This window comes from Rana temporaria, chromosome 1 (assembly GCF_905171775.1).
Source record: "Rana temporaria chromosome 1, aRanTem1.1, whole genome shotgun sequence".
In the NCBI taxonomy this organism is placed as follows: Eukaryota; Metazoa; Chordata; class Amphibia; order Anura; family Ranidae; genus Rana; species Rana temporaria.
The window spans coordinates 211,624,080-211,651,484 of record NC_053489.1 but is presented as its reverse complement, the minus strand read 5'-3'; the positions used below and the strand labels follow the sequence as shown (position 1 = coordinate 211,651,484).

The window sequence follows — 27,405 nt, the reverse complement described above, 5'->3', positions numbered from 1 at the left end:
ATTGGGATATCCGCCGCGAGGCATTGGAGGCTGCGGTTACGATAATTCCCAAGGTAGGCAAAGATCCCTCTTTGTGCTCCAGCTACAGACCTATTTCTCTACTAAATGCGGACGTGAAGTTGTTCGCTAAAATTTTAGCTGATAGATTGAAGACTATCATGAAGGATCTGGTACAAACTGATAAAGTGGGTTTTATCCCAGGCAGGGAAAGTAGGGATAATAGCATCAGAACACTCCTACTGATACAGAAAATAAAAGATAGTAAGTCCCCAGGTCTACTTCTGTCAATAGACGCCGAAAAAGCGTTTGACAGAGTAGACTGGGGATTTCTTCAGAACACCTCAGAGTTTTATGGGGTGGGACCTAAGATGCTGGGGTGGATAAATGCTCTTTACAATCACCCAACCGCTAGATTTAAGGTAAACGGGACGGTATCAGGGCCATTTGAGATGTTCAAGGGGACCCGACAGGGTTGTCCCCTGTCCCCATCCTATCTCTAGAACCATTGCTGGCCGGGATCAGAAATAATCCCGACATTAGGGGGATACAGACAGATGACGGGGAACATAAACTTGCGGGCGTATACCGATGATATTTTGTTATACATAATGAACCCAACTGTAACTCTCCCTAACTTATTAAAAACTCTTAAATCATATGGGGAGGTTTCAAACTTCAAAATGATTCCCTTACAATCTGAAATACTTAATATAAAGTGTGAAAGCGCAGGACGAATGCAGATACAAACAAGACTTCCCATTTATCTGGAGAGACACAGAGCTTAAATTTTTAAGAGTCAATATAACATCATCAATTTATAATTTATTTACACAATTCCATTCCATTACTGAATGATATTAAAACGGATTTAAACAAAATCGCATCCAGACAGAGATCTGTGTTAGGGAGAATAAACAGTTTCAAAATGCTAACCCTCCCCAAGATTTTATATAAAATACAAATGTTACTGATTTTACTACCGGAAGCTTATTTCAAAACACTAAAAAAGTTATTAAGTAGGTTTATATGGTGGAATAAAAAAACGTGTATAAGCATGGCAATATTAACTAGAGATAAAGCACACGGAGTTCTGGGGGGTTCCCGACATTAGCACATATTATATGGCCATTCATATGGCACGGGTGGTTGATTGGGTTAAAGAAAATAAAGAGAAAATGTGGGTCAAACTGGAAAGCAGCCTAAATAAGTCAATGTTAGGGAAGGAGATTTGGATTCCGGCACAATTTAGACAGTCAAAAGAGCACATGCATATGATTACACGCACATCAATGTCAATTTGGGATAAGGTACACAAAAAGGAAAAATGGAGATATAATTCCCCATTAATCCCACTATATGATACAAATTATTTTGCACCGGGCAAAGTAAGCTTGTTCAGTATTTGGTAAAAAAAAAAAAGATGCACAATTAAGGGACATACTAAGACGGTAAAATGTGTACTCATCAGGAACTAAGAAAAAAAAAAAATGTTTGAGCTGAATAGGTGGCGATATTCACAGCTGAAACATTTTGTGGAATCCCTCCCTTATCCGATTAAGCCAGAGGGAAATTTGCTACCATTAGAGCGTCTGTTTGGCGCCGAACGGAAGGGGAGGGATCTCCCCGATCCATAAAATATTGACGGGTTTAAAAAACTTGTGGCCACCTTCGTATATTAAAAAATGGGTTGAGGAGTTGGATACAGGTGAAACTGAGATAGGTGTTGGGAAAATATTACAGATGGCGCATAATACATCAACCAACTGCGGGTTGACAGAAATGAATTTCAAATGTCTAGCATGCTGGTATCTAACCCAGGATATAGCACATCACTATCAAAGGGAGACCTCCAAATTTTGCTGGAGGGGTTGTGTGGAAACCGGAAATATGGCACACCTATGGTGGATGTGTCCAAAAATGTAAACATATTGGAATAAAGTTATAGCTGTAATCGAGGAAATTACAGGAATTAATATACCTGCTGACCCGTGGGTTTGCTTGTTTCATGGGACAAAAATGCCTATTAAACATTATATGAGAACCTTGCTTCCCCATATCCTTAATGCAGCGAAGTGTTTGATGTGTAATAATTGGAAATTTAAGCACCTTTTGTATTTTTGAATTTTTATTCCGGGCTAGAATAGGCTCTTTATATTTATATATATATGCATGTAATAAGCAAAGCTTTGAAGCAATTTCCTACTATGATGTGAACCAAGATGGAGACAGCGAATGAACGCAAAACTGATTAAAGGAGTTGTAAAGGAAAAAAAAATGTTTGCTGAAATGACTGTTTACAAGGTATGGAGACTTAATAGTTAACTGATTCCTTTTAAAATTGATTAAAATCAATCATATAATGTACCTCTAGTTTCGTTTTTGCATCTAGTTTCATTTTTGCATGTTATCCTGCCTCAGTGCTAGACAGAGCCATAGAGCAGTGATGGTTTGGAAAATGAAACTAGAGTCTCCCAGTACTGTGGTCATCAGGAAACAGACAACCAGGAAGTGTCCAGAATAGAGAATGATTACAGCAACATCAGAGCAAAAACGAACAATGAGGACATGAAACCAGGACTGCAGTAATGTAAAGGAAGCCATTTAGCTAAAAAAAAAAAAAAATCCTTTAGTGACCCTTTAAGTCTTTTGATTGAGTTCTCCGAGGTGGAAAGAAAAAAAAAAGATTTAGTAATGTATTAATATATGTAAATTTGGTTTGTTATCTTTTAGATGTGGGTTCTTTCCATATCTTTACACAGATATTAGCGCTACATTGTTCCAATTTACCTTATTTTTTCTATTGCAAAGTTGTGTGGCGGCTTATATTTGTATTATACACAGCGCAGTTTATTCTTTATATTTTCTGCAGATCAAATGTTATTCATTGAAAAAAAAAACAGTATGGATGAGGAAAATATTGCACTATGGCCACCAGATGGAACAGAGTATCATATGAAATAAGTGTGCCATCAGCTCCATCTAGTGATCATAATGTGACATTTTCCCCATTCACACGGTTTACCATGAATAACATTCAATCTGCAGAGAAGCCTGCGAGCATTCAATTTTGACCCCTTTGCACAGAAATAGTTTACACGCAGTTTCGATGGATAGATTTGTTTAAAATTATGTTACCCCTTTATATATCTTTAAAGCTGAACACCAGGAATTTAAACTGAAACATTTGCTGGATTACTAGTGGTTAAAGGGGTTGTAAAGGTACAATTTTTTTCCCCCTAAATAGCTTCCTTTACTTTAGTGCAGTCCTACTTCACTTACCTCATCCTTTGATTTTGCTTTTAAATGTCCTTATTTCTTCTGAGAAATCCTCACTTCCTGTTCTTCTGTCTGTAACTCCACACAGTAATGCAAGGCTTTCTCCCTGGTGTGGAGTGTCATGCTCGCCCCCTCCCTTGGACTACAGGAGAGTCAGGACACCCACTAACACACAGCTCCTTTATCTGCAATGTAGAGAGCGTCCTGACTCTCCTGTAGTCCAAGTGAGGGGGCGAGCACGACACTCCACACCAGGGAGAAAGCCTTGCATTACTGCGTGGAGTCACAGACAGAACAGGAAGTGAGGATTTCTCAGAAGAAATAAAGACATTTAAAAGCAAAATTGAAGGATGAGGTAAGTGAAGGAGGACTGCACTAAGGTAAAGGAAGCTATTTAGGAAAAAATAATTGTACCTTTACAACCCCTTTAAGTCAAAGAAGGTGCATGCCACCTCATGGACTTTAATTTATAATTCATATTTTTACAGAGTGCTCTGACACTGGACCTTCTGGTTTCAGCTCCTGTCCTCCTTGTGCACAATTATGGAGAACCTTGTATTATGTGAAGCCATTCACAAAATACAAAGCCTTCTGTGAAGGGACAGCAGAGGGGAAAGAGATGCTGTGTGTGTGAGAAGTCAGCATCTCTTCAGTCAGAGAGCCAGGAGTGTAGTGATAGCTGTATTCCCAGTGCTCAGCAAAACATGCACCTCACTGGACTTCTCCCAGCAGATTTTACAAAGTGGCAGATTTCCTGGAGTTTAGCTTTAAAAATCATCTAGTGTACATATGCGCTGCATACACATGGGCTGACAAGGAACATGCCAACAGGAAGAGAGCAGAATGAGAACAAGGGTGAGCTCATAAGTTTGCTGCTGCTCCAGAATGATCTAATCACAGGTCTGGGATAGGGAGATGACCTAGCCGTTTTTGATTAACCTCAACAGAGAAAAGTCAGGACACCAACATCTCAGAGCTGGATGGACAGAATACAGTGAGGAAAATAAGTATTTGAACACCCTGCTATTTTGCAAGTTCTCCCACTTGGAAATCATGGAGGGGTCTGAAATTGTCATCGTAGGTGCATGTCCACTGTGAGAGACATAATCAAAAAAAAAATTCCAGAAATCACAATTTATGATTTTTTAACTATTTATTTGTATGATACAGCTGCAAATAAGTATTTGAACACCTGTCTATCAGCTAGAATTCTGACCCTCAAAGACCTGTTAGTCTGCCTTTAAAATGTCCACCTCCACTCCATTTATTATCCTAAATTAGATGCACCTGTTTGAGGTCATTAGCTGCATAAAGACACCTGTCCACCCCATACAATCAGTAAGAATCGAACTACTAACATGGCCAAGACCAAAGAGCTGTCCAAAGACACTAGAGACAAAATTGTACACCTCCACAAGGCTGGAAAGGGCTACGGGGAAATTGCCAAGCAGCTTGGTGAAAAAAGGTCCACTGTTGGAGCAATCATTAGAAAATGGAAGAAGCTAAACATGACTGTCAATCTCCCTCGGACTGGGGCTCCATGCAAAATCTCACCTCGTGGGGTCTCAATGATCCTAAGAAAGGTGAGAAATCAGCCCAGGACTACACGGGAGGAGCTGGTCAATGACCTGAAAAGAGCTGGGACCACCGTTTCCAAGGTTACTGTTGGTAATACACTAAGACGTCATGGTTTGAAATCATGCATGGCACGGAAGGTTCCCCTGCTTGAACCAGCACATGTCAAGGCCCGTCTTAAGTTTGCCAATGACCATTTGGATGATCCAGAGGAGTCATGGGAGAAAGTCATGTGGTCAGATGAGACCAAAAAAGAACTTTTTGGTCATAATTCCACTAACCGTGTTTGGAGGAAGAAGAATGATGAGTACCATCCCAAGAACACCACCCCTACTGTGAAGCATGGGGGTGGTAGCTAGGGTTGCCACCTCATCCCTTTAAAAAGGAACACATCTGAATTACACAGGTTCTGTGGCTGATTAAGGTGGTAATTAAACTCACTTGGTGCCTTATCTGCATTAAATTAGCCTCAGAATCTGTGTAATTCAGATGTGTTCCTTTTTAAAGGGATGAGGTGGCAACCCTAGTGGTAGCATCATGCTTTGGGGGTGTTTTTCTGCACATGGGACAGGGCGACTGCACTGTATTAAGGAGAGGATGACCGGGGCCATGTATTGCGAGATTTTGGGCAACAACCTCCTTCCCTCAGTTAGAGCTTTGAAGATGGGTCGAGGCTGGGTCTTCCAACATGACAATGACCCAAAGCACACAGCCAGGATAACCAAGGAGTGGCTCTGTAAGAAGCATATCAAGGTTCTGGCATGGCCTAGCCAGTCTCCAGACCTAAACCCAATAGAGAATCTTTGGAGGGAGCTCAAACTCTGTGTTTCTCAGCGACAGCCCAGAAACCTGACTGATCTAGAGAAGATCTGTGTGGAGGAGTGGGCCAAAATCCCTCCTCCAGTGTGTGCAAACCTGGTGAAAAACTACAAGAAACATTTGACCTCTGTAATTGCAAACAAAGGCTACTGTACCAAATATTAACATTGTTTTTCTCAGGTGTTCAAATACTTATTTGCAGCTGTATCATACAAATAAATAGTTACAAAAAATCATACATTGTGATTTCTGGATTTTTTTTTTTGATTATGTCTCTCACAGTGGACATGCACCTACGATAACAATTTCAGACCCCTCCATTATTTCGAAGTGAGAGAACTTGCAAAATAGCAGGGTGTTCAAATACTTATTTTCATCACTGTAACTAATAGTTTGGCAGCTAAAACTGGAGTCCAGCCTTGCCTGCCACACACACTACTCCAATGTAAGCAATGAATTTAGGCAGATAATGTAGTTTCAAATAGGTTTTTATGATCTATTTAAAGCTGAAGTGTACCTTTTTTATTTTCTTCTGACAGCACCATTGGGGTTGTTTATGAAAGGCAAACCACTTTGCACTACAAGCGCAAAGTGCACTTGAAATTGCACTGAAAGTGCACTTGGAAGTGCAGTCGCTGTAAATCTGAGGGGTAGATCTGAAATGAGGGGAAGCTCTCTTGATTTTATTATCCAATCATGCGCAAAAATGTTTTTTTTTTAAATTTTCCTTGCATGTCCCCCTCGGGTCTACAGCGACTGCACTTCCAAGTGCACTTTCAGTGCAATTTCAAGTGCAGTTTGCACTTGTAGTGCAAAGTGGATTTGCCTTTTGTAAATGACCCCCCATGTATCTTGCCCAGTCACAAAACCTACAGCCGCAATGTCCTCACATGTTGCTCCTATGAATGGGCAAAGCACACAATAGGAAGGAGAAACTATACCAATGCTAGAGTCAAATGGTTGGGGGCGCAAGTACAGTATAAGCTGCACTAAAACACAACTCTGATCAATTTTTTTTATGGTACAAAAAGAAAAATCGGATACATTACAGCTGCAAATATATCATAACACATTTTAAAATGATGGCGGTGGTAATTGCGCTTTAAAGTGCCACTAAAGTCAAAAATTCTTACTTTTGTTCCAACGGTCTGACTTCTACAAGGTCCCGACAGTATCTCCTTCCTGGCTTCTTCCGGGTGCCAGTCTTCGAACAAATTGTGCAGGAATCCCAGTGCACAGGCACTGTGCCATAATGTAAACTAAAGTTGCCCATAGATGATTTTTTTTAACCCCGCCCCCCCCCCCAATTTAGTCAGTGGGCTGAATAAAAAAATAAAAAATAAAGACTCTTCCATCCACACAATTAGATCTCTGCTGTCAGAATACACTAATCAGAGGATGCAGCCCATTAGATGCAGCCGCTAATTTAGAAGAAATTTTCAACAAGCATGTTTGACAGCTGTCAATTGTTAGATTGACTACTGTCAAGCAGGACCAGCCACACAGATCAAAATTCATCTAGTCTCTGCCGAACCACCCAAACTTTGATCCATCATCGGCTGAGCTCAGTGTACATTATAAAGAGGATTACGAACAGGCATGTAAGTGAATTTTATTGCAGAAGAGATATTGGGGACATCTACCAAAACTGGAGCACCCAGAATCAGGTGCAGCTGTGTATGGTAGCCAATCAGCTTCTAACTTCAGCTTGTTCAATTAATCTTTGACAATAAAACATGGAAGCTGATTAGTTTCATTACAGCACTGTCCCAGATTTTGCACACCCCAGTTTAAGCAAATCCCCCCCCCCACTTCCTATTGTGCGTCTCTCATGCAATAAAGATCTCCCCATTTGCAAAAAAAAAATCCCCAACTTTAATTCTGTTTTAACTAGATCATGTACACTGCATCCCTGAGCATTGAAGAAAAATAGGATTTTTTGTACACACCGTAAAATCCTTGTCTCTGTCTTCCATGGACGGACACAGCTCCATAAATCTTGGCAAGTGGGTTATGTTCCTGTTCACAGGAGAGGACTAGGCAGAAACATGTTAGATAATTAAATGCATGTTACTTTAACCACTTCAGCCCCCGACCATTTTGCTGGTCAATGACTGGGCCATTTTTTGCAATTCGGCACTGCGTCACTTTAACTGACAATTGTGCGCGGTCATGCGACGTGGCTCCCAAACAAAATTGGCATCCTTTTTTTCCCCACAAATAGAGCTTTCTTTTGGTGGTATTTGATCACATCTGTGGTTTTTATCAGAAATAGAGCGAAATTTTGAAAAAAAATAATATTTTTACCTTTTTGCTGTAATAAATATCCCCCAAAAATATATATAAAAAAAATGTTTTCCTCAGTTTAGGCCAATACGTATTCTTCTACATATTTTTCGTAAAAAAAATAAAATAAAATAATCGCAATAAGAGTTTGGTTTGCGCAAAAGTTATAGCGTCTACAAAATAGGGGATAGTTTATGGCATTTTTATTAATATTTATTTTTTTTGCTAGTAATGGCGGCGATCTGCGATTTTTATCGGTACTGCGACCTTATGGCGGACACTTCGGACACATTTTTGGGACCATTGACATTTTTATAGCGATCAGTGCTATAAAAATGCATTGATTACTGTAAAAATTTCACTGGCAGGGAAGGGGTTAACACTAGGGGGCGAGGAAGGGGTTAATTAGGTTCCCTAGGTGTGTTCTAACTGAAAGGGGAAATGACAGATCGCTGTTCATACATTGTGTATGTAACGAACGATCGCGGGTGCCCGGCGGTGATCGCACCCGCCGGGCACGCGAGACGGCACCAGGGGCGCGCGCCCCTAGTGGCTGAAATGCAAAATCACGTAATATTACATGATTATGCGCAGCCGAGCAGACCTGCCGCCGTAAGACTGCGGCGGCTGGTCGGCAACTGGTTAACAGAGTTGAACAGCCCCACCCTGGGGCGGTCCCTCCGGACAAACCCTTCTCCCTGCAGCATGCAGCCTCAGACCGCAATGGTAAGCTGCGCCATAGCGCTGCCACAACAAAATGGCCACCAATGGGATTTCACAATGGTAACAGCAGGCTTCAAAAAAATGGCGGCAAAACACTGCAACTTGGATGAGAAGGCCAGGACTGTACTTACCCGTCAATACGAGGACCTACTGACGCATTCCTGACAGGAATACACCCATTAGGAGTAGCGGTCGGCCCGGTCCACTGTGAGTGAGACGACAACACCACAGCCCAGTCATATGTGGACCCTGGAGCCAAAGCTCACCAGCCACCCCAGGAGCCATGGGGTATGTCGTGGCAGACCCAGCCTCTTTGCAAAGGTGTTCTCATGCTCGCTTGCCAGACTGAGGAGACAAGGATCTATATATCCCCCCATGATTAAGTCCCACGGGGCGTGGTCACACAGCTAGCATCTGAACCAACGTGAGACATTTAGACGTGTGACACACTAAGCTGAACCAGGAAGGATAGTCTCGAAACAGGACGTTTGAGTGGTGAGATTACCTTTAAGCTGTTCGTAGGTCCCCGGTGACCACTATTTCACCAGTAGAGGAGATTGGGAACGCATTGTTTGCTGTGCCTTACTGCTTGTTTTAAAATACGTTTTTTTTGTGAGTGCAACTTTTGAAGATTTGTGCGTAGTGTTTTATTAAAACTGACCATTCGGTATTACACTATTGCGCACCCCTCTATTATTTATGTGGAGTTATTGGGATTACACTGTTTGGAACGAATTTCCTATCAAACCTATTTGAGAGGTCCCGTTTATGCTTTTATGCCAAAACACGTGAGTGTTAGGCCTATCGTTCTGGTGAGTGTGCATTTTTGATGGGTGAAGGATTCACTGAACACTTTTGGTGTGGTGGAAGACTTTGAAGATTCAAGAGGTATACATCACTTCTGAACTTTGTTTATCACAACACTTTTTTGACGGGTTCTATATATATATATATATATATATATATATATATATATATATATATATATATATATATATATATATATATATATATATATATATATATAAAAAAAAAATTCAAAGTATATATATTAAGCTATTTTTGAATTCACTTATATTAGTTAATAATTAATTTGTGTAATTATTTAATTGTATATGTGAGAGGTTTATACACATATTTCACTTAAGCGCTGCTTAATATATTTTTTCTGACACTGAATTTAGGTTTAGTAGTCACTATATATATTTTTTTACTCTATATATCCAGCCTGTCTCTCAGCCGACAGTTGATAGAAGAGTCTTCAAGAATAAAATAAAATAAAAATTTCCTCAGGGCGATGGGCCCAAAGGGAGCCATACGTCCTTCTCTTTTGCTAAGCAGAAAGAAACTGAGGCGAGGGTTATGTCCGGAGGGACCGACCCATGGGTGGGGCTGTTCAACTCTGTTAAAGTAACATGTATTTAATTATCTAACATGTTTATGCCTAGTCCTCTCCTGTGAACAGGAACATAACCCACTTGTCAAGATTTATGGAGCTGTGTCCGTCCATGGACGAGAACAGAAAGATAGTTTATCACTTTACCCTCTGTTATTACCTTATCATTTATCATCATCTGCAGAATGTATAGAGCAAGGTTTCTCAAGTAGGGCTCCTCCAGTGGTTACTAGGGGTTCCTTCAGAACTGAGCAATTTCTGCCTACGCTAAATTCCCACTGCCACCATTGAACGTTTTAGCCATTTGTAAAGGGGTAATTTTTCCCAGTGTCTATAAGTGTAAGGAGCATTCTTCCCACTGACCATCACACTAATGTATCATGGGTTGTAGATAAAGGGCCAGATTCAGATAGATCAGCGGATCTTTAGATCCGCGTAATCTATCTGATTTAAGATCCGCTGCCGCAAGTTTTAGTGGCAAGTGGGTAATTCACTAAACACTTACCTCCAAACTTGTGGCGGCGTATCTTAAATCATCCGGCGGAATGCTAGGGGGAGTGTAGCATTTAAATCAGGCGCGTCCCCGCGCCGATTTAACTGTGCATGCGCTGTCCGCGAATTTTCCCGGCGTGCATTGCTCCCAATGACGTCGCTAGGACGTCATTGGTTTCAGCGTGAGCGTAACTTGCGACGAGCAGGTTTGTGAATCGACGTACGCAAACGACGTAAAAAATAAAATAAAAAATTGGACGCGGGAACGACGACCATACTTAACATTGACTGCGCCTCATAGTACTATGCGCCGGGAAACCGCTTACGTAAACGACGTAAAGTGACTGCGTCGGGCCCGCGTTCGTGAATTGGCGTATCTCGCTGATTTACATATCGTCGCCGTAAATCAGCGAGAACGCCCCCAGCGGCCATTTTTAAATTGCAGTTAAGATCCGATGATGTAACACATTTACACCTGTCGGATCTTAGGCATATCTATGCGTAACTGATTCTATGAATCATAGATACGACCGGCCTAACTCAGAGATACGACGGTGTATCAGGAGATACACTGTCGGATCTCTTTGAGAATCTGGCCCATAGTATTTTTTAGCAGCGGTCCCTTGAGACCAGAAATTTATATCAAGGGTTCCTCTGTGTTGAAAAGGCTGATATAGCAAAATGTATAAAACTAAAATACGTTTCACATATGAATGTATAATAGTCAAGGTTTGACAGTTGGTAGTGCATTTCTTCCCTTTCATCCACGACATAATTTACTACTATACAAATGTAAGCATTGAGTCTGCTTGCACAGACCGATCATGTCTTTTTTTGTATTCCACAGATATGGCGACTAATAACCAACTTTCTGTACTTTGGAGACTTGGGTTTAACTTTCTTCTTTAATATGATTTTTATGTATCCTTTTCAGAATGCTGGAGATAGTGCACAGTTACTGTATATGACAAATATGTTATTCATTACTCCCCCATGATTTTATAAACCGATTAACAGTACTGCTCACAGAATTGCTATATTACTGCAAAACTCTGAATAAAAAGCAAACGTGACATATCCTTCTTAAAAAAACGCTCATTCGATTTCATATAGTGTGTACACAACTTTCGACTTCCGATTCAGACTTTTCAAATGAAAATTTACGAAAAAGGGACGAATACCATTTTTCTCGTACAATTATAGCGCCAATGATTTTTGTTTAATGTGTACTGTTTTCGTACAAGAAAAATCGGATATGAAAAAGCACATGATCAGAAACAAAAAAAGGCTTTGTGATGTGAGAATTTTCGTACATTATTTCAATCCTCGCTTCAGACTTGTTGTGAAACAATCAAGGAAAACAGGACGATCGTTTACCCAATTTTCTTACAGTGTGTGTATCCACCTTTAGGCAGATTCTGTTGTGATCATCAGGAGATAGGGGATATGTGAACTGATCCCCTGCTAATCAAAGGAGAGTAGGCGGATGTGTGCGCTTAGTATCTGCAGAATGGACAGGGGTAGAGCCGTTCTGCTTTATGAGTGACCAGACTATGCTGTCTATTTACACCCAGTTACCTTAGATCCACTCTGCTTAAGCGGAAGAGGACAGAGCCATCTCCTGTTTTTTTTTTTTTTTTAAAAAGGCCCGATTAGACCCGATAAATAGACCTTCTGATCAGGTCCCCCTGAAAAACTGACGACAAGGCAGGAACAGTAAATTGTATGCTTATTCAGCGATAGGGACTGATTTAAGTAGTTGTGTGCCCTATGTAAAGTGTACATAAAGCCTAGCAATGAATGTCTTTCTTGCGCCATTTTGATCTGCTAAATATGCCCTTAAAAGTGCTTTCTTATATCTGCTTAAAAAAATAAAATTATGTTGTTTCCAGATGACTTCCTGGGAAGAATTATAGAGATGAGTATATGGGGATAACTGTGTTCTTTGCAATCCATCAGAACTTAAATAGACCGGACTGACAAGAGATGCTTATGAATTCAGTGCTCCGTTATGTTAAGACAGAAGCTAGAAGAACACCATTTTTGGCACAGAAGCAGTTATTTTTCTGTACTTCTAACGTGTTAAAAGACATGGGGAAATGCACATTTCAATTGACAAATTTTTTTCATTCTGCCCAAAATAAAGTGATTGTAAACAATCACCTTGCAAAACACATTCAGTTTAAAATAGAAATGAAAGACAAAACATTTGTGTGTGTGTGTATATATATATATATATATATATATATATATATATATATATATATATATATATATATATATATATATATATATATATATATATATATATATATATAACCTCACTATAAATACCTTCTTTTCCCTTTTTTCACAAGCGATTACATTCCCTCTGTTCTCAGCTGCATAACAGCTAGGAAAGGAGAAACATCATTACACTGAACAGGGCACGCCTGTTGGGACAAGGCTGATCATTGGAGGAGAGCAGACAGAGTTCCCAACATAGCTAGAAAACGGACTACAGTGTGTTCTCCTGCTTAGTGTGGTAATTTTATAATAGGAAAGTAGAGACTGGCAGGAATACCAGGGCTTTCACCAAAGAGAACCAATACAAAAACAGGATACTTTTTCATACAGGTACATTTGAAGAATATAAAATATTGGGTTTACCTACTCCAAGTTAAACTGGTGTGTGTTGTGCACATGTGCAGCAGTAACATTTTTAAAAGGAAAAAAAAAATTAAACTTTAATTACAGCCATTCAACGTCATAAGCATATTGTTACATGCTGCATTGCGCTAAAATATATGCCTGCAATAATTTACTGTAACACACACCAACAGCATCAATTTTCACTAGTTCGCAAAAAAAAAAAGCGCACAAGTTAGAATTGACATATTTAATAAAATCAATATAGTTGTATCTTTTAGATTTAGTTGGAATTGTGTAAGCTTTTTTTTTTTTTGCACAAATGATTTTAGTGTATTTTCTATCATTTTGCAACATTTCCACAACTATCACGGGAACCCAGAAAATCAGCGGCGCCATTTTTTTTTTATTCCATCAGTCCCATGCCTTCAGAAAATTTATGGTTTGGACATACTTTTACAAAGTGTGAAAAATTGCAAAAATGGTCTGGCTATAAAATTACACAGGGATAAAATATGGCATCTCCCGCCTCTTCAGAAATATATAGGAAAAGCCATCCTAGGTCAGACTTACCCCTTCATATATGCTTTGGTATGTGCAGGTCCAAGCAGCACTTCATCACTCCAGGACTGAGCCCTGGTTCACACTGGGTACGATTTGGAACGATTTGAGATGCGATTTGACATGTCAAATCGCATCTCAAATCGGCGGCAATTGTAGGCAATGGCACTGTCCTAATCAGTGCGACGCCGCATCTGCGATTTCAAAAAGTAGTTCCTGTACTACTTTTTGCGATTTCGGGCCGCGATTTACATTAAATTGCGGCCAAAATCGCAGCCGCGAAATCGCGGTAAAATCGCGCATTTTACCGCGATTTTTAATTCACAGCAGTGTGAACCTAGGCTGAATCTTAGCCTGGCCATTATGCTCCATAGCTGGGTGCTGGCACATGTACAATTGCCATATGATAACGATATCTCAGTAAACACCAATTCTTTAGGACAACACCTACCCAGTTCATATATTGAATTTGAGTTTAAACTTGATTATATCAAGGAAGCCTTTTCTTAGTAATGGTGCCAATACTACTGTTTAGTTTCCTTTACAGATAGATGTTGCCTCCAGGTACAGATATTGCAAAATGCTAGAAGAGACCTCATTTAGGGGTCGTACTGCAGATTTTGTATTCATGTTTCTTTTTGGAGGATTCCTCATTACTGTATCCTTTAAAATAATTAGTATGCAATACCATGTTCTTTATTCAAGCGGTATGGCATGCAATCATGACATGTGAATTTGCAACCCCCAAGTTTGGCAAAAGATGTCAGAGATAATCCCTATTTTGTAAAAACCTTTGAAGCTGAATTACAGGTATGAAATTCATTGCATACTGTACTTACATTGGTTCAATAAGCTGGTGTTACAACGGTGATAGGAGCAATCTTCCTGGTTCTGTGCCACTTCCCCTCTGAACACCATGTAGGGGGTGGGGGGGTGCTTACTTGGCACTGCTGCTGTTCACAAAATAATTATTTATTTTGAATGCCAGATGTTCTCTGGTTGGAGGAGGTGGAGATAAGGACCTGTAATATTGCTGCTATTACTGGAGTAGAGTAGACACTTCCCTAGCAGTGCCTCAGGTATGAAATATGCATACATTACATCCAAGCTGGGCCAATGTACGTATGCAATACAACTCATATCTGAAATTCAGCTTTGCAGGAAACCGGTAATAAGAAAAACAGTATATGCTGACCTTCTCTACATGCTATAGGTCTAGCACATTTCTAGAGACATGTAAAGGTTGTCATTGCCGACTTCTGTATATGCTAGTTACTTGGCTGTCATGCTTAATCAGTGGGTTTAATACATCGAGTTACTGGCCCTAAAACAAGTATGCAGATCATTAGCTCAGACTCAATTGCCAGAAATAAAACAGAGAGAAAAGCGCCTCTGAGTATACTGTATTTAATATGTAGAATAAAGAGTATCCAGCACTTACATCATATATAACAATGGTGAAGTTCGGGGAGCTGGTGTAGATCTGTGCTGACGACCAGTGGAGCTTCTGAGCCAGGTGATTGCAGCCGCTCGGAGCCGACTATGTCCGTGATGGTGAATTGCTGCTATGCTGGAATGTCGTTTGCTAGCGTGTGACGTCAGCTGTACGGGGGCCGGGGAGGACCACGACGCGTTTCAGAGCGTGCGCGAGTCAGGGAGCAGACCTGCGCGCTTTTTTCAAGTGTTGACAGATGGGGGGGGGAATGGGTATAAAAGCTTATGTGGCAGACGCGGACCAATGGGATTACTAGAAACACGATCAGACGGGGCACACTAATAATAAAACTACAAATGTTAAAAACGGGCAGAGCAATGATCGTGGGCTAATTGGCAATAACTAATTAAGACATGTTTATACAAATTCGCAAATATAAATATATATATTGTGCCCGTATATGCACATCTACAAAGATCAATCATATGAAAGTAATAAACAGACAGTGCTTGCAATCTATGCGTTGAACACCAGGGAGCCCTCCAAGGCAACATGGCCCAAGGTAGCAGCTCCAGGTCCACGCATGTAAAATGAGATAGAAAGAAAAAATAATAATTAATAATAATAATAATAATAATAATGAGAGGTTCAAAATAATGGGGATAATTATGGATATGGATGTATATATAAAAAAAAAAAAAAAGGACATAAAAGAAACAGATATAATTAAAAACAATGTTGGTAATGAGTGTGTACATTAGAAAATGATATTAGTGGAAAATCGGGGGACGATATGTGCAGGAATTTAAATGAGATCAACTATAGATAATGATCCCTACACACACATACAGTACAGACCAAAAGTTTGGACACACCTTCTTATTCAAAGAGTTTTCTTTATTTTCATGACTATGAAAATTGTAGATTCACGCTGAAGGGATCAAAACTATGAATTAACACATGTGGAATTATACATAACAAAAAAGTGTGAAACAACTGAAAATAGATTTCATATTCTAGGTTCTTCAAAGTAGCCACCTTTTGCAGCAGACACATCTCTAGGACTGTTAAGAGGAGACTGTGTGAATCAGGCCTTCGTGGTGGAATATCTGCTAGGAAACCACTGCTAAAGAAAGGCAACAAGCAGAAGAGTTTAAGTAGAAAGATGAGGCTATTGATGTATGTCATGTGCTATGAGTCATTGAATCAGTCCCTAGCTGCATATATAGAGAAGGCTTTTCAATCATAGAGGACTGAAAACAAGAGGGACTATTGCAAATACAATGACTAGATAATAAATATTCTAATTTTTTGATTAATTAAGTTTAATAGCACATGATATGAGGAAAGTATATTTCACAGGGAGGCTAAATACAATTATGGTAAGACCTGAACCGATGGGGCTTTTGGTCAGGTCAATACATAGACATACACATTCTAGACACACAGTATAACAAAACACATTTAAAAGACCGTCCGGACGTCAATGAGTGGAAAGAGGGATATCTATCTCTCAAGGGGAAATCCCCAGTGTGTGTATTAACAATAAATAGAGTTAAATAGTGGAGATAGGTAATCCCTCTTAACCTCCTGGGTGCTCGAGCAATAATCTTACAGAGAAGAGAAAGGGATAGGGGAGAGACAGAGAAAGGTGGACATTTGCTGGGCTGCAGCCGTTGTGGGACAGTTGATCCTAAATGAGAGCTGTATTGCCACAGCTTAATAGCGGTATAGTCCAGCAAAAAGTCATACAATGTTGCTTTTTTAAATCTCTATTCAGGAATAAACATCTTTGATGATACGTTGTAATTTAGGTTATGCCGGCTCACATTGGCAGAGTTGCAGGGATACATCAATTAAATAATTTTATAGAGAGACCAAGTCTCATGTGCGGTACATTACCGTTACTTGATTGTAGCGTGTTGTCACCGCTGTCACTCAAGTTACCCTGGGTAGGTGGTTTCATATATATATGTCCGTGACACATATAGTATAGTGCCTGGAGTACACTTCAGGGGCTGTAGATGTGCTGCGCCTGGAAGTCAGGTGAACTGGTGATCACATATAGCAGGTGAGATAGTTTGCTTCAAAAAGTGGTCATTCCAATGCCGTTAATACATCCATATCCATAATTATCCCCATAATTTTTAACCTCTCATTATTATTAATATTTCTTATTTTTTCTTTCTATCTCATTTTACATGCGTGGACGTGGAGCCGCTACCTTGGGCCATGTTGCCTTGGAGGGCTCCCTGGTGTTCAACGCATAGATTGCAAGCACTGTCTGTTTATTACTTTCATATGATTGATTTTTGTATATGTGCATATACGGGCACAATATATATATTTATATTTGTATAAACATGTCTTAATTAGTTATTGCCAATTAGCCCACGATCATTGCTCTGCCCGTTTTAACATTTGTAGTTTTATTATTAGTGTGCCCCGTCTGATCGTGTTTCTAGTAATCCCATTGGTCCGCGTCTGCCACATGATAAGCTTTTATACCCGCCTCTCCCCCCATCTGTCAACACTTGGGAAAAAAAGGAGCGCGCAGGTCTGCTCCCCGACTCACGCACGCTCTGAAACGCGTCGTGGTCCTCCCCGGCCCTGTACAGCTGACGTCACACGCTAGCAAACGACATTCCAGCATAACAGCAATTCACCATCACGGACATAGTCGGCTCCCCCCCGGCTGCAATCACCTGGCTCAGATGCTCCACTGGTCGTCAGCACAGATCTACACCAGCTCCCCGAACTTCACCATTGTTATATATGATGTAAGTGCTGGATGCTCTTTATTCTACATATTAAATACAGTATACTCAGAGGCGTATTTCTCTGTTCTATTTCTTGCATATTTGAGCTGGCTTCGCTTCTGGAGAGCTGCCCTGAGCAACTGTAATCACCTGCACTGGCTGTTTATAGCCATCAACTACAGCCTATTGTCACTTTGCTGGGACTGATCCTTTAATGGACTTATGAACTTTTAAACCATACACGCTGCCATTGTGGTTTATTCTCATCATTCACTATTTATTTTTATATCTTGTCCTATATTTGATTGTCTGAGCAGACATCCTGAGCGCTGTAACCCACTCCTATCAGATATAATTGCCAAATGCATGTTCTAGAAGTCAGTGCTCATACAGACATCTAGCATGGGATATGCTATCAAAAGCATATTGACTGCTGCGTTTTCATTTTTAGGTTTGTTTTGGGGTCTTTCCTTGCAGCTTTTAACACCTTTTCTGTCACTTGTTTTCTTCCTTCAGACTACTATTTAAGGGGAGTGGTTAATTGGTTACAATTCTTATTGAAGTACATTTGCACAATATCTATGGATGTTTGTCTTTTTTTTCACTCAATTTGTTTATAGTATTGCAAGCTCTGTAATTATATATATTTTTTATTTAGCAAAAGTGAACAGCACTTTGTGTACAGCAGCTGCAACCACTAGTGTTATTAATTTTTATTCACTTCTAGCGTGAGTATATACATTTATTTCACCATTTCTCTTGAGTGCACTCAGCAGTCATGGACATATTTAATTTTGTTAATAATAGGGTAATTGATGCAGATTATTTTTTTTTACACAACAATGGTAATTTACATTTGAATCACGATTTTAGGGTTTTAAAAAATGCCTTAGATAAGCAGATTAGAACCTGGAGGGATGTCTTAACTTTGGAAAAATGTGTGAAGGATGGCATCACTCCTAAGAGATTAAGATGGGATGTAGCTGCCAATGATGGCATGACAAGCAATGAATGGTTCGCTATTTTTCAATCTCACTGGAAAAAGATTGTTAGAACTTGATATCTAGGAAAGAAAATAAATTAAAGTTATTGGAAGCCAATATCAATGCTGTCAAAATAGCACCTTTAGAAGGATCAGTTGAATATAAAAAGATAAAATGAAACTTCTCCAAGATTTTGTGGAAAAGGTGTATAAAGAAATTCAAAAGAAAAAGATGAAAAAATAGATCAGGGCTAATCACGACTAGAAGACCAATAAGGTGAACAAATGGCAGGATGCTATTGAATTAGGAGTTCCTGAGTCTCCACAGAGGAAGAGCATTCACTCACCTCATCCCTACCCAACCAGGCAACAGTGGTTCTAGGCCACAACATAATCACAATGGAAACAATTGTGACTCCTATTGGTATGGAGTGCCCACACATAATAGGTATGAACCCCTGTATCAAGAAGAGTATCATTCTTCTCCGGGAGGGCATAACCACCAAGGTGCATATGGTGACAGTAGAGGATGGGGAGGTCCTTCTTGGACCCTGCCCCACTCCAGAGGGGGTCCTCCCATCAGAGGACAAAGAGGGCACCCAGGTTATAACAACCAGAGAGGGGATTTTCAGAGGAGGGGCTATGGAGGGAAAGGGGGAGACAAGGACTTTTTTTTTCAGGGGGAGAGGGAAAGGCTATTATCCCCAGGAAGGTGGGGGAGAGGAATGGAGACCCTGGTACCCCATGGCACTCCCCAGACCATATAGGGAGGAAACAAGAAAAAGCCAGGGAGGATGTAAAGGAGGCAAAAAGGGTGGTGGGGAATCGAGAGACTTAATGCAAGGAGTCTTCAACCTTAGCGATGCCACATTTACAGTAGATGAATTAAAATGTTTTAGAATTAGGCCTCAAGTATGCCCCAGATAAGAACCTCAATACATTTGATGTTTTTCTTGATCTTCAGAAATTCATGAGGAAATTAAATATTAACACAATATTTAAAAAGATCAGTTCTCCTTCAGAACAAGAGCCTTCCTATTATGATCAGACCAATTTATGGAACAATGAAATTTGCAATCCTAAAAAAAAAAAAAAATATAACCAATAAAAATGTTTTAGTTGAACAGGATTTAGATCATTTACAATTGAAACCTAGTAGGCGTGAAAGAGAAATCGAAAAAGTTTTAAAATCTTTGAAAAAAAACTGTTATAAGGGGGAGCTGACAAAGGGGGTGGCTTGGTGATCAACAAATCTGACTTCTTTGCTGATTTAAACAGATTTGTAGGTTATGTAGATACGTATGAAAAATTAAAAAGGCAACCCAACAGCTAAATACAAGGCTAAGTTGAAACGATTGGTAAAGAAAGCTCAGGTATTGCTAATAAAAGAGGCAAGATATTTAGTGCCAGATACTCCTAGGGTCCCCGTAATTTATGAATTACCGAAGGTTTACAAGAATCCTTCCAAGCCTCCCGATAGACCCATTGTTTGATTCTATATTTGTTAGAATGGGGGAGTACTTGGATCGTTTGTTACAGCCTTTGGCTCAAAAATGTTCAGCATATTTGAAGGTTAGTAGAAATCTAATGGAATTATTACAGGGTGTTGAGGTTGATGAGGAATATATATTGGCCAGCATTGACGTCAACTCCCTATATACTAATATTAAATAACATGCCATTGAAGCACCAAAGTGGGCCCTCAACAGTACCAATATCAAAAAGAAACAAAAAAGGATTTTCCCCTTTCGTCTTCCAGGACAGCCTCTGAGATGTATGGCTCCTCCCTCCGGGACAGGAAACACGTGTACCCAATTCATAAAAGGCGGTCCTCCAGGCTTCCTCTTCAGTTTTTTGTTTCCTGCCAGATGGGAAGGAGTACATAAAGGAACTTTTTTGGGAAGCTCCATATCTCAGGACTGTCCTGGGAGAGCCCCTGGGTGAACCTACCTCTCCTGTCAGCACTCCTCTGTCCTATGGGGGAAGAGAGTAGCTAGAGTCACCGCTGCCGTTTGTTGCTCAGAGAGAGCAGGACCCCGAGTGACGGCAGATTTTCGCCCCATGCCTGCTAAAGTTACCTCAGTGCCGGTGGTGGGAAGGAGAGACGCCAGATCAGCCGTGTGGCTGTTAGATGACTTCCGGGAAGCGTGAGGTGCGGGGCGGAGCTTCTGCGTTCCACCAAGGGGGAAGTGAGGTAGACTTCCGGCGGAATCGCGTCATCAGGGGGAGCCAAGAAACATCATTCCGGTTTCCGGGCACGGCGGTGACTTACAGGAACTCGGAGCAGGTGGACAGGCTCAGAGAGACTGAGCAAACACTGCGAATCATGGAGGGTGCAGCGGCACAGTCAGACTCCGGTGCCTCTCAGGTAAGTGGGGTGAGAGCAGACCTTAGCTTACTCTGGGAGGTTAGGGTCCTTAGGCCCCAAATACCCTCCCTGGGTGGGGAACCTTCGGTGATGGGTCAGGCACAGTCTAGGCTAGCCATGCACAGTGGTGGTAGGCGCAGGGCTGTAACTAGATTGTTTCTCTGTTTGTTTGGCTTACAGGTTAAAGCCCACAACAGGACTCGGATGCAGCCACTAAGAAATGTGCCGTTTGTGGGACAAAGTTGGGCTCCAGTTGGGATAAGTCATTGTGTCCTGAATGTGTCAGTAGCTTGGTAAAGGATGACTCAGTGACAGCTTGTCACAAGATACCATCATCCGTGAAAGATGAGATTGAATCCACAGTTCAGTCATTTAAGGGGCTAATGGATAGCATGCAGGGTCCATCTTCATCCCTACCTAGAGCATCTAGTATGCCTTCCTTATTACAGAATCAGGAAGAGGGAGAAGATGGGGAGAGGGCTCCCAGGTCAGTTGCATCCTCTCAGGCAGGGACAGCATCTGATTCAGAGGGAGAGGAAGATTCCTCCAGATATAAGTTATCTTTGGATGATGTGGGGGATCTATTAAAAGCTATCTATGACACTCTAGAGATCCGTAAGGAACAGGTTCAACTTTCTAAGCACGACTTGATGTACCAGGGGTCTAGTGCAAGTAAATCCAGGGTTTTCCCATTCACAAATCATTGATTGAATCAATTCTGCTGGAGTGGGAACAGTCTGAAAGGAGACCTTTCTTCTCAGGCAGCCTCAAGCGCAGATTCCCGTTTGAATCTGATGCGACTCACCCCTGGAATAAAGTTCCCAAGTTAGATGCCCCTTTAGCCAGGGTCTCAAAAAAGACAGATTGGCTTTTGATGATCTGGGTTCCCTGAAGGATCCGATGTATAAGAGAGGGGACTTGCTGCTAAAGAGGGCCTGGGATGCCTCTTCCATAGGTTTGAAACCAGCTCTCGCAGCAACTTGTGTGGCTAGAAATTTAGAGTGTTGGCTCACTCAGCTACAGGCACACATCTCGGCAGGCACTCCTAGACAGGAACTTTTAAAATCATTCCCGCTATTGTTCAAAGCAGTAGGATTTCTGGCAGATGCTTCAGAAGAATCCGTAAAATTAGCAGCCAGGTCAGCGGCTCTGGTGAATGCAGCCAGAAGAGTGGTGTGGCTAAAGACATGGACAGGTGATGCCGCCTCAAAGTTAAAACTTTGTGGGTTACCTTTTTCAGGGGACCACTTGTTTGGACCCAGCCACCAGGAGGCGCTGGATCGGACTCAAGATAGGAAAAGGGCATTTCCTGAGAAAAAGACGTAAGGAAAACTTTTTTTCCGAGGTCCCAAGCAACAGAACCAGCAGGAGGGACAACCCAAAAAAAATTGGGCGGGTCACAAGGGGCGTGGAAGGGGAAGAATCTTATTCAATCCTCCTCAAACCACCCCAAAAACTCAGTGACTCGTGTCCCGGTGGGAGGAAGACTAGGGCAGTTCCTCCCACAATGGACCACGTCGACTTCAAGCCCGTTCATATTGGACATAACAAAAAATTTCTGGTTACATAACTGCCCAGGGATAGAGAGAAAACAGATGCCCTAAGTCTATTGCTGGGGGACTTGGTGGATCAGAGAGTTCTGGTTCAGGTGCCCCAGAAGAAGGACAGGGAATGTACTCCCATGTATTTGTGGTAAAGAAACCATCAGGAAAGTTCAGGCTAATCCTGAACCTTCGACCCCTGAACAGGTTTGTGAAATACAAACGGTTCAGGATGGAGTCGATCTTTACAGTATCAAAGCTACTGTTCCCAGGATGTCACATGGCTACTCTAGATTTCAGGGATGACTATTTACACATTCCAATTCATCTAGAATTCCAAAAATACCTCAGGCTGGCAGTCAGAGTAAAGTCAGAGATACAGCACTTCCAGTTCCGAGCTCTTCCATTTGGTCTGTCCTCATTGCCAAGAATCTTCACAAAAGTTCTGGCAGAAGCCCTAGCCCTGTTAAGAGTAAGGGCTATTACGATAATTCCATATTTGGATGACCTCCTGTTTGTGGCCAAATCAGCTCAGCAACTGGAAGACTTGTGGGAGGCACAGAGTTTACTCTCCTCTCTTGGGTGGCTAATCAACAGGGACAAATCTCAATTGATCCTGTCTCAGGGAGTCCTGTATCTGGGGTACAGGATTTCTTCAGTGGAGAGGAAGATCTTTCTCCCCAAGGAAAAAAAATTACAAAAGTGGATCAGGCAGTAGCCCAGCTGCAATCCAATCAGGTAGCCACAATCAGAGAGGCAATGAGGGTGCTGGGTCTGATGACAGCATGTTTTGCAGCAGTACCTTGGGCGAGGTTCCATCAGCGTCCTTTACAGGGTATCATGCTCCGTTATTGGAGCGGCAGGAGACAGGATTTAGACATACAGATGCTCCTTTCATCCAGGGTCAAGAGGACTATGTGGTGGTGGCGGCCCATCACAACCTAAACAAAGGTTTAACTTGGACCCAACCTATGGCCACAGTGGTGACTACCGACGCCAGTGCCTGGGGGTGGGGCACTCATCTGGAAGAAACCGTGGCCCAGGGGGCATGGTCACCAGTAGAAGCAAGTCGGTCCTCAAACCAGAGGGAACTTTTGGCAATCCTGTGAATGATAGAGACATTCCACGCAAGGATAGGAGGGACAGCATCTGCAAGTTCGAACAGACAACGCGGCGGCTGTCGCATATCTGAAAAAGCAAGGGGGGAGGACCAGAAGTCCTGCTCTACAAAGCATAGCAAACAAGATCCTGTCCTGGGCAGAAGTGAACCTGTCCTCGCTGTCAGCCGTCCATCTAAAAGGCATACAGAACTCGCTGGCAGATTTTCTAAATCGTCAGCAGGTAATGCAGGACGAGTGGGCTCTCAACAAAGGTGTTCGGAGAGATTGTGCAGGAATGGGGACAGCCGGAGAAGAACAAGAAGGTAGCTGTTTTTCTCGGTTCACCCATGGGATCAGGCCAGAGGGATAGACGCGTTCGCCCTCTGCTATGCCTTCCCTCCAGTGAGATTGACAGAAGAGACGGACATCATCTTGATAACACCTTTTTGGCCAAGGAGACCTTGGTTTGCCAGCCTAAAAAAATTGGCCATTCTTCCACCATTTCATCTGCCGGTCAGGAAAGATCTGATTTCTCAAGGCCCCATCCTACATCCTCAAAGAGGCTGGGTTTAACAGCTTGGTATCTGAGGAACAACTGCTGAGTTCTCAAGGTTTTTCAGAGAGTGATAACAACTCTTCTGGAGTGCCAAAAAACAGTGACCAGGGCAATCTATGCCAAAATTTGGAAAATATTCAATTCTTGGTTGGAGGAGCAAGGGCTTGATCATCCAGGGATTACAGCTATACTGGATTTTTTGCAAGCAGGTGTAGAATTGGGTCTTTCCCCTAGTACTCTAAAGGTACAGGTGGCAGCATTAAGTGTCTTCCTCCAGACTTCGCTGCAGCAGAATCAATTTATTAAAAAAAATTTAAGGCCCTGGCTAGGTCTAGGCCGGTGAGGGTGACGACCTGTCCTACCTGGGATATCTCTTTAGTTCTCAAAGCCATGACGGGTAGCCCCTTTGAACCCTTGGAGGAATCTCTCTTAAAATGGGTGGCACTGAAAACAGTTTTTTTGGTAGCGATTCACATCAGCTAAATGGGTGAGTGATTTGCAAGTGCTCTCGATTAGGGAGCCCTTTTTGTTGGTTTTAGAAGACAGGGTTATACTCAAGACAGACCCCAATTTTTTCCCCAAGGTAGCGTCTACTTTTCATAGGACGCAGGACATTGTCCTACCAACTTTTTGTTCTACCTTGGACATAGAAGATGCCTGTTAAGTTACCAGTAGCTTCAGAAAATCAGACTCTTTTTGTAAATTTCACAGGGGCCCGTAAAGGGTGAAAGGCCTCCAAATCTTCCATTGCCAGATGGATTAGAATGGCAATTGTAGAAGCCTATGAGTCAGGAGTACAGGCTCCGTTAGTTAAGGCACACTCGACTAGGGCAGTTTCGAATTCATGGGCAGAGGGCTGGCGCCTCGCCGGAGATCTGCAAGGCAGCAACATGGTCCAGTTACTCTACATTTGCCAAACATTATCGTCTGGATCTACTGTCTGAAAAGGAACAGACATTTGGACGCAAGGTCCTCCAGGCAGTGATCCCGCCCTGACAAAGTAAGTTCCTTGCTTATCTCAGAGGCGGTCCTGGAAGTCAAAAGGGGGAAACCGGAGTTTGACTTACCGGTAAATCTTTTTCTAGGAGTCTTCCAGGACAGCCTGGCTTCCCACCCGGTATTAAAATTGTTAACTGAAGTTGGTATGTGTACTGTCGTTGTGTTAGTATGTTGTGGCATTGTCCGATTGGATCCTGACCAGACACCCATGAAGCTGCTTTGTTACTGCAGACATAGCCTAATCGCCCAAAGGACATTAATAGGTAGATGAGCCTTTTCCAGCGATCCTGAGCCAATCTTGACCCCAGAACACTGGTCACAGGTGAGGGCTTTATACTGAGGAGGACATCACAACCATGGGAACTTTGAAGGGCTTGGACCCTTTGTCAAAAGAGCCAGGGGAACGAAAGCCTTGAGTGCAAATAAGGATGTGCCGTGCTTTCAGCAGGATTTCTTCCCCTTCTTAGACTGTAGGAGAAAAGTGCTGTTCCCACCAGTAAGATTTTTGATGTCATCCCTGAAGAGCAAGTCTGCCAGGGCCTTTTTAGATGTCTGGTCTACAGACCAGGGTCAAATAACTTAATGCAGCACCACTGCTGACACAGAAACCTTGGAGAGCAATAAGGGCACATCCAGGGAAGCATCACACACAACTGGTCCTCCATTTCCACACAGGCTAAGGACACCTGTTCTTTACCGGGATCTTGACACAAGAGCTGGCCCACTCTGTAAGCATCTGAGATACGAGGGCCATGGCCAAAATCTGACACTTGTAAGCAAAGCGCAGACGACCAATTCCGTCTTCTGGAATGCAGGATCCCCAAGGGAGGGTGACTCCTCCACTTTTGCAGAAGGACCGCCTTGAAGGGATAACATACCAAAAAAAAATTGAACCACGAAAAGTGGCTCTTCGAACGTTCCCAATACTCGTAAACAAATTTGTAATAAAAAAATAAAATTGGCGGGGTAAAGAAAAACACGATCAGAAAAAAGCTGGCGTGCGAGTACCAATAGTGACAGCCACTGCTTCAGCTGCCCCAGTAGTATCCTTAATCTTTAGGGTTTCCTGCACCAAGGTAATCAGTATGGTCATCAGTCACCAGTGCCTTTTCCTGTGTGGAATCATCCTTGCTAACAGAGGAATTAGGCAGTGCATCTTTCAAGCACACAGAGAAAACTGGGCCTGTAGCGACAGAGCCCAACTTAAACGTCTGAGGAGAATAAGGGCTGGGGGCTTTTACTTGCCCTGTACCTGAATGACACCTACACCAAGGAAACAAAGGCCTCAAGGACTGCTGCCAGTGCTTTGAACAGGACAGAGGACCCAGAGGGACCCGCTGCCTCCATGAGAGAATCAGGAGGGGGGGGAAGCATTAGCCTGGGACTCCATAGGAGGTCCAAACCTGAGAAGTTTAGCACCACAGAGACGGCCCACCAAAAATAGAGAAGCTGACCACCCTATTGACCACAATGTTTCTTTATTGAATAAAAGTAAACAAACAGTATACACTTTCATGTAAAGAGTTTTATCCGACATAGTCATATCTTGCATGAACTTGTAAGCAGGCTGGCTCCAGCACAAACTAGCCACAAGCATAGACCAGTAATCCTGTGGACACACATTTATTGTTGCATTGAGATAGTTCTTCCTTTACTTGTTCCCATACAAACGAGAGTTGCTGGCTTTGTGAATTTGTGTCTGTGTGGTTTTAAATCCTCTCTGGGAGATCTGCTGAGGGATCCTGCTTGATGCAAGTCTAGCTGGTATTTACCAGCAAAATAGTTCAGTGTTTAGCAAACTTGGTGGAGGGGAACACTTGCTGTTTTTTTTAAGAAAAGTAATTCTGGATGCTAGACATGTGCACTACTTTTTTTTGTTTAATCGGATCATTCGTTATGATCGGCATTT

The 27,405-nt window shown here is 41.9% G+C and overlaps 1 protein-coding gene across 2 annotated transcripts in view; it reads left to right on the top strand.

Moving 5' to 3' along the window:
* Positions 1-27,405, top strand: part of DERL3 (derlin 3) — a 42,232-nt gene that overhangs the window by 5,759 nt on the left and 9,068 nt on the right. For both annotated transcript variants that reach the window (XM_040349085.1, XM_040349077.1), the window contains 2 exons: positions 11,415-11,488; positions 14,321-14,414. In XM_040349085.1, the coding sequence (XP_040205019.1) occupies positions 11,415-11,488; positions 14,321-14,414 (168 nt within the window). The remainder of the gene's footprint in view (positions 1-11,414; positions 11,489-14,320; positions 14,415-27,405) is intronic.